The sequence below is a fragment of the Bombus bifarius genome, unplaced genomic scaffold (assembly GCF_011952205.1).
Source record: "Bombus bifarius isolate JDL3187 unplaced genomic scaffold, Bbif_JDL3187 scf7180000010212_frag, whole genome shotgun sequence".
Classification (NCBI taxonomy): Eukaryota; Metazoa; Arthropoda; class Insecta; order Hymenoptera; family Apidae; genus Bombus; species Bombus bifarius.
In genome coordinates this window covers 1-7517 of record NW_022885566.1, presented here as the reverse complement: position 1 = coordinate 7517, position 7517 = coordinate 1, and the positions used below count along the sequence as shown (strand labels likewise).

At 32.2% G+C, this 7517-nt stretch overlaps 2 protein-coding genes across 2 annotated transcripts; one reads left to right on the top strand and one right to left on the bottom strand.

The window, feature by feature from the left end:
• Positions 1–2130: 2130 nt before the first annotated feature.
• On the bottom strand, positions 2131–4051 carry LOC117216136 (survival motor neuron protein-like). The gene is made up of 5 exons (XM_033462653.1): positions 3771–4051; positions 3419–3601; positions 3199–3293; positions 2881–2903; positions 2131–2493 (listed from the first exon to the last, which is right to left on the bottom strand). Exons 1-5 carry the CDS (start codon positions 3813–3815, stop codon positions 2195–2197), a joined length of 645 nt encoding a protein of 214 aa, XP_033318544.1. The 5' UTR covers positions 3816–4051; the 3' UTR covers positions 2131–2194.
• Positions 4052–4714: 663 nt separating this feature from the next.
• Positions 4715–6622, top strand: LOC117216135 (adrenodoxin-like protein 2, mitochondrial). Its single transcript, XM_033462652.1, has 4 exons — positions 4715–5099; positions 5515–5627; positions 5792–5924; positions 6290–6622. Exons 1-4 carry the CDS (start codon positions 4951–4953, stop codon positions 6378–6380), a joined length of 486 nt encoding a protein of 161 aa, XP_033318543.1. The 5' UTR covers positions 4715–4950; the 3' UTR covers positions 6381–6622.
• Positions 6623–7517: the final 895 nt, after the last annotated feature.

Sequence of the window (7517 nt, the reverse complement as noted above, 5' to 3'; positions counted from 1 at the left end):
ACCTTTATTTCCTAAAAATGTATATCTTCCAAATTCTCCTTAGAAAGTCTCATAGAGAAAATATGAAACCTGAAAAGTACATCACGCTGATGCCTCGATCAACCCTCGTGTTTCGCAGTCCATGTGTCCGAGCGATGAATTCCCTCCAAACAAGGAAAAACCAAGGGGAGGTCTTCTTCGAAGGACATGAGAGGGTAAGGGAAGCAACGGGAACGATGATCACGCGATATACTGGCGGCGTACGTATAGAACGGCTGTTGCGAGAGAGTTCGCAAGAAACAAGAAGAAAAAAGGAATCGTAGGCCGACGCGACTATACGCTGTCGACGGACAAACAGCGACTGAGCCTAACTGAAACGAACTCTGTCGCAGTATGAGCACAGGCTACGTTCGCGGGTCGATCGAACACGTTCTGCGCCTTTCCTCGGCACCAGCGTCAAAACCACCCTCGACGAGCGCAATGCACTGGTGCACCTGCAATATTAACCACTGGTCTTTCCTTTTTCGCGCGATATTATATCAGCACCTATGATACCATTTCAAAGACTGCAATCAAAACATTAAATACCGCATTAAAGCCATACAATAATTCGCAATATTCATTCGTAAACGTTATTGTATATGTGCTTAATTAATCGTTATTATGTTTCGAATGATTTACTACCTCATATTCCATAAGCAGATATATGGTTCATTTTCATCTCAAGTACGATATAATTTGTAACAAATATTTATAATTCACAATGTAAAATATTTATAATTCATTGGAAATATTATTCTATCACGGTATAGTGGTCAAATTTCACATAAATCACAAACATATGGTAGTCAAAAGCTATACTCACGACATGACAAATCATGATGATGTCATGAAAAATGGCGTCCGTCCATATATATTCAAACGCAACGAACAAGTTCGAACTTTTCGAGAATAAACGATTTGTTCGATAACATCTGTCGCGAACTTCTCTTCCTTTAACGATAACAATTGACAACTAAAGCTCGAGAGGCTCGTAAGGATGAACAGCGACGAGTATTTAGAAGCTATGTACTCACCTGGGCAAAGAGACTCCAACACCAAGGACGTTGGAAGTTTCGAGAAGCGAAGATGGAAACTGAAGTAGCACGTCAGGTCAACTCTGGCAAAAACTGCTAAAGAAAGAAAAATCCAACTAATTTGTTTATTCGACCAATCGCGGGGAGACGTAATCGCGAGGAGAGACGTCAACGGGGGTCGTAAATCCCCGTTACGATTATAACAATCGACACCACGAATTGATCGATCCCCTGATTTCCGTTGAGATAATAGGGGTGATTGAGGTTGTATAACCCTGGGATTCACAGAATTATAAATTATATATTTCCAGCACTTAGATTACACTGACGTAGAGAAATAAGCAATTAACAACTTGTCGCACGAAGCTAAGATAGATATATGCGTTAGAGCAGGGCTCTTATAATTAGATTTAGTGTATTAGTGGACGTAGCACTATGAGATTTAGGAGAGGAAATGTATGCTCGACAATACCGAGACCGACTCTCGCGTTATGCTTAGACTGCCCCGCTGGGCATTAGCGTATACTTGGTAGTTGACTTTTCCAACGATGTAGAAGAAGTGAAGTTGAGTGACGATGCTGTGTCCGAGGAAAGCTAAGGATGGGTGTGTCTAGCGCACGGGACCATCGGATTTGTTGGTGCCGATGTTATTTAGGAGAGTGAGGGAATAGGCTTCGTTTTTAATTGGTTAAACGAAGGGTCTTAACTGCCCTCGAGAGAAAGTGGTTAGTGGGAGGAAAGTTGCAGCGTGCGTGAGAAAAACCAACTTTCCCTTGTCCCGCCGTGGTAGACAATAGTCTTTAGAAATGCTTCGAACACAGATGTTTGTTTGTTTTGAAGGACCTTAGCAGGCAAGTGACTCGGGTTTATGGCGGGTGCTTAAGGATATTGAGGGTACGCCGTACGGAAAAGCGGACATCTGGTGTCCGTCTGGCCCGCGGTATGTGACCTGGGCCAGGCAGAGAGGCCCGGCGTAACATAATTTGTTTCCAACAATAAAATGAAATTAATTTGTTTCACAAATTATTAACTGGATATTATTCAAAAATTATTCAAAATTCGCTTCCGCTTAAACTTATTCCAAATTACTTATTAATATTAGAAGTATTCAGCATTCCATTAGAATTTTTAAATTGTACTTACTTGGCCATTAATTGTGGTGGTAAAGGAGGTGCAGGTGGCATTATATCAGTCATCGAATTGAAAGATGGTCCCGGTATGAAGTGATTATACGCATTTGCTTCTTCAGAGTCACAATCCATTTTTTCTACATTATATTTTTTCGAATTTACATTTGTAGAAAAATTAGTCTCACAAGTCTCGTCGTTCTCTTCATTGAATTTCTCTTCCAAAGCTTTCTTTTGTTGTGCTATTTGACTTTGCAAACCTTCTGATTCTAAAAGAGAACTCAACTCGACTTTCTCTGTATTACCATAGCCTAAACACAGAGTAAAAGAAATTTTTGTCATTTAATAGAATGACTGAGTGCCATTCAGTTACTGTCCTTACAGGCAATGTATTAGAATTTCCCGTGCATAAATGTATATGTATAAACGTTTGCCTTGATATATGTAGTAATAATCACTCGTCTAATGAGGAGAATTATATTCCAAGCAGCTAATAATGAACAATAAGTAACATGCACGTTTATGGTTCATGACCCTATATCCCACGGGTCTCCCCATAGACATTGACAGGTACTCCTGCCCAGTTAAGGACCTGCTGAATGACACTGTGATAGACTATGCGAAAGCCTTTACTTCATATATATATGTATTTTTAGTACATTTCTTAATTGACATAACCATCATGCTAAAGGTATTACCTACAAATTTTACAACACACGTGCTGTTGAGGTTATTCGGTGTGTAAACAGAGAAAACACGTGGATAAATTGTAAGGTAGAAAATATATTTAAATAGAAGTGTAATAAGTAAAAATACAATTTGAGCTGGTCCAGATCCGCACGCTAGCTGTGTTACCTAATAACTGAAAAACACCGAAGCCAACGTCGCCTGTCTACTGTTTATGGCCTGACTTCGTCGCAGTCTTTTGTCTACACGCTGTCGATGGCTTCAGTGCTTGAGAAAACTAAAAAAGACCAGATGTAGAGTTTTCTTAGAAGTGGTAACCACTTCAACACGTGCCATTGTTTTCGTAAATTTTTGATATTATAGCTTCATAAATTTCTCCATCCTCTGAGTATATTGCACGATAAGGTGCTCCTATGATCCATTTCTATAGAGAAAAGATGTGTATACAAATAAATATAAGTAAATAGCAAAATAAAATAATTTGCTTCTTAATCAATATATTTAATAATATTCTGTATCAAATTTGTAATATTCTATCAAAATCACAACCTTATGTAATTTACTTGCGTGTTTAGGCTGCTTAAGATTTTGTAGGTTTTCTTTCGGTTGAGAATTTCCAACATCCATTCCCATTCGCTTGATAACTTCTTCTTTTGCTAAATTTATTGCTTTATCATATGCTTCTATTAATGCACTATCATCCCAAACATTATCATTGGCTGTGTCTGTATCCTTTTGAGATAGCAAATTATATGTTATTAATATTGATACAAGTATTTTATTATCAAACTATTGCAAATTATCATATATGTCATTTTTCAAAAATTGACTAAAAGGTAGTGGATACTGTTAATTACTATTATGCTAAGATCTTGTACTAAAATAATGTTAAAACCATTACGTTTCCATTTCCTCGTATAAAAAGAACATTCATATCATCTGCCATTTTAAAATAACATCATTTAAATATTGAATTTGCTTCTGAAATATTAATTTGTCTCATTTCTTTAACTCTAACACATTGTAAACAATGATGACATTATACCAACTATAATACTAAAAATCTATTCCCCATTCATTCGAAAGATTATTTTTTGAAGCAAGGTTAACATTGAATGTTCCCAAACTTCAATAACTGTATTTTACTTTCTTTACAATATCTAACAATATATTAGAATACTATAAAAAAATATTGTATGCACAAGAAACTGTTTATAGTGAAATAGCAAAAGAATTAATCACATATTATAACTAAAACGAGATTGTTAAGTAGATTATATTATACTGCATATGCGTTAGTGTTTCAGCTGGTAAATATAGTTTTTATATCTGAAGATAAATAAGATTTAATTCTATAAAATTGCATAATGAATTATACATCTATCTATTACTATTCGTATTTCCCCTTAGTTGTATGTTGTCAATAGCATCAATCACGAACATGTAAATAAATATAGAAGAAACCGTTCGGAAATGGAAAGGGAAAAATGAACATGGAAGACAAGAAAGTTTTCTTCAGGTTTAGCGTATGCGTGATACGCTTTGAATGTCTCAGATAAAGATAAAGATATTCTGCTCATTTCTATTTGTTCCGCAGAACGAGAAATTTGTTGTCTTTCATATTGGTTTTTACGATTCAATTTTTGGGCAGTTTTCCCTAGCGAGTGTCGGTCCCTGTTTGATATAACCAGACCGTAATTTATACAGATATGTATTATAGATATATATTTGTAAAACTGAAATCAGATGAAATAAATGTTGCCTGAGGTTTTAAACGTTTAATAAAAACAATATTTCATTTGGAAAAAATGTAAGATATGTAAAATTACACATTGATCATTTTGCTGGTCTTGTATCATAAAACGTGTGGCCCGAAGAGCACGTGTCCGGTAGAGATACGTCACTTGTGTTAGGAATCGTTTTATAACCTATCACAGTAAAGGAACGTCCCAGTATAGCAGCCGAAGAATGCCGTGAAAGTTTTTGTACAAAGTACAATTGATCTACAATTGATATTTTCCGCAATACTTATCTGGTGTTCGGTCAGGGTGTCCCATACTCATGATATTTATGACAGTGGAATGGCGTTAGTAAATCAATTACAAAAATTTTCGAGATCAATTCTCGGTATTGCATCAAATTATTCAAAATATACAAGCAACACAACGTTGCCCTTTTTGCAGGCAACAAGAGGAATATCGACCACGCAACCACTTTCAGAAAAACAAGAGTAAGTGATACAAATTTTCTTGTGCTTTCCTTCTTTTTTTAATAGAATTTCAGTACTTACCTTCCAATATAAAATTGGTGTCAAAATAATAATGCTAATAATAATGTCTAAGAAATTTTTCTCTTTGTAGGAGTATAACATCTAGAAAAATAACATAGTATTAATAGAATAGTATTAATAAGAACAACATTGACAGTGAACAACTAAAAATATAACACTGTTATAAATATATGATATACGAATTTTATTTATGTATTATTAAGACAAATATATCTTATTTTTAAATTATTTCTATTATCATAAGTGATACATATAATTAAGGTATAATTAAGAGAAGATTAATTGAAGAAACACAAAAAATAAAGAAAATAATTATATTGAGATAATTTTTATCTTTCATAAATATTATTTTCAGAGTAAATATAACGTTTGTTAAAGCAAGTGGAGAGAGAATCAAAGCAAAAGGGAAAGTTGGAGATACTATATTAGACATAGTAGTAAATAATGAAATTGATTTAGATGGATATGGTATGTTTTAAAGAAGCATAATTTACTTAATTTAAAATAAATAATTTTGAGGTAGAAAATATTTGAAAATTTTCATTTTTATCAAGTTTAATATTCTTATTATTTTTAACTTTTGATACTTTATTATATAAGTATGTTGTAATCTTAAAATATAATTGATATAGGTGCTTGTGAAGGAACATTAACTTGTAGTACGTGCCATTTAATGTTTTCGAAAGAAGTTTATGATGCACTTCCTGACAAACCAACAGATGAAGAATTAGACATGTTGGATTTAGCATATGAATTAACAGATACGTTAGTTCATAATAATCAGTATCAAATCATTCACATTATTAATTCTATTACCTTTTAATATTTTATAAAGTGAATTTTTCTATTTAAATTTATGTAAAAACAGGTTAGTATTGGGTATTTCGAAATCTGCATCTCAATGTAGAATTTCAAATCGCTATCTCTGAATACTATGAAACTGAAATTATAATAAATTTTCATAGTTTTTTATTTATGACCCTATAATCATTACAAATATGTTGGAATTAGCATATTTACAATGTTGATTTTCAAATGGATAAATAGAAATCTTATTGTGTATTAGTATTAATTTGTATAGCAATAAATATATTTATTGACATATTCAGTTATATAATATTTAATTTCAGGTCACGGCTAGGCTGTCAAATAGTAATGTCTAAGGAACTAGATGGAATTGAGGTAAGAGTTCCATCAACAATTAATGATGCAAGAGCATAACTGAAATTATCTATAGGTTTTTGAAAATTTGTATACAATGTTATACATCTCTTGTTAAAAAACCCTTGTTATAATTATTAAAATATTGGTATTAAAAAAATATAATAAAGAATCTTGTGTTTAAATGTGAAGCTTATATATATACATATGTTATAGTATAATTGCAATTTTGATATTTGTACATTGCCATTGTAAAAAGCCTATCCAATTATGAAGAAAATATATCTTTTATTTTTAATATACAGGGTGTCAATTTTAAAACGTTCATCTAAATTATTTTCGTTACTATTAAAGATAAGAAGAAATTACTAAGGAAGACTTAAATGGTTTTAAGATGTGTACTTGGTTATGATAAAAAAGACTCTTGTGGAATAAATTTTGCAACTTCTGAAAGATTAGATAAAAGCTTAGAACCTAAAAAATAATTTGAAATTAATTTCGTTTAGATATACTGTTTGATTTCTTAGCTGTGGGCAAGTTTAAAAGATCATCAAACTCATGGTCAACAAAACAACAAAAATGTACATGCAATGCTTTTTCGTTTCACAACAAGTTATCTGACACTATCATCATTTTCGTGGCACATGCAACATTATCGATTCAGTATAGTAATGTTTTGGATTAAAACAAGTGTCTCGACATTGGGGCAAAATATTTCAACCTTTAAGGACTAAAATTAAAACTTATGAGTTTGTTTATAATTTTAATAGATTTTATTAATATTGTGTTTACTGGTTTATTAATTACAAGAAAGTTTGTAAAAGACTGAAGTTTTACGTAAAAAGTACAAATATTCTTTCAACAAAATTAGTCAAATCACATCATTATTTATACATATTGTATATAAATAAAATATGCGGATATATTACTTTACCCTAGAATTAAAATTCAATAATATTGAGGAATCTTATTTATTCAGATTTTGTACATTATCGCTTCTAACCTCGGATAATAGAACAACAAATTAAATATTTTTAAACAAAAAAACTTTGTTCCTTTGTTTGATTTCCCTTGCTCGCGTTTCTTAACTACTTAGATATAAAATACTTACGTTTTCGAAAATTCATACTTCACAAGCTACTAAACGCTTTATCTGTTCAGAATAATTTGTTTTCTTAACTAGGTACATAACAAATA

Excerpts from the sequence above, each read along its gene's own strand:
- LOC117216136 (XM_033462653.1), bottom strand. The coding sequence starts at position 3,815 with ATGGCAGATGATATGAATGTTCTTTTTATACGAGGAAATGGAAAC. Across the intron at positions 3,602-3,770 it reads TTATACGAGGAAATGGAAAC|GATACAGACACAGCCAATGA; the intron begins GTAATGGTTTTA and ends CTATCTCAAAAG. Across the intron at positions 3,294-3,418 it reads ACGCAAGTAAATTACATAAG|AAATGGATCATAGGAGCACC; the intron begins GTTGTGATTTTG and ends TTTTCTCTATAG.
- LOC117216135 (XM_033462652.1), top strand. The coding sequence starts at position 4,951 with ATGGCGTTAGTAAATCAATTACAAAAATTTTCGAGATCAATTCTCGGT. Across the intron at positions 5,628-5,791 it reads AATTGATTTAGATGGATATG|GTGCTTGTGAAGGAACATTA; the intron begins GTATGTTTTAAA and ends TAATTGATATAG. Across the intron at positions 5,925-6,289 it reads GCATATGAATTAACAGATAC|GTCACGGCTAGGCTGTCAAA; the intron begins GTTAGTTCATAA and ends ATTTAATTTCAG.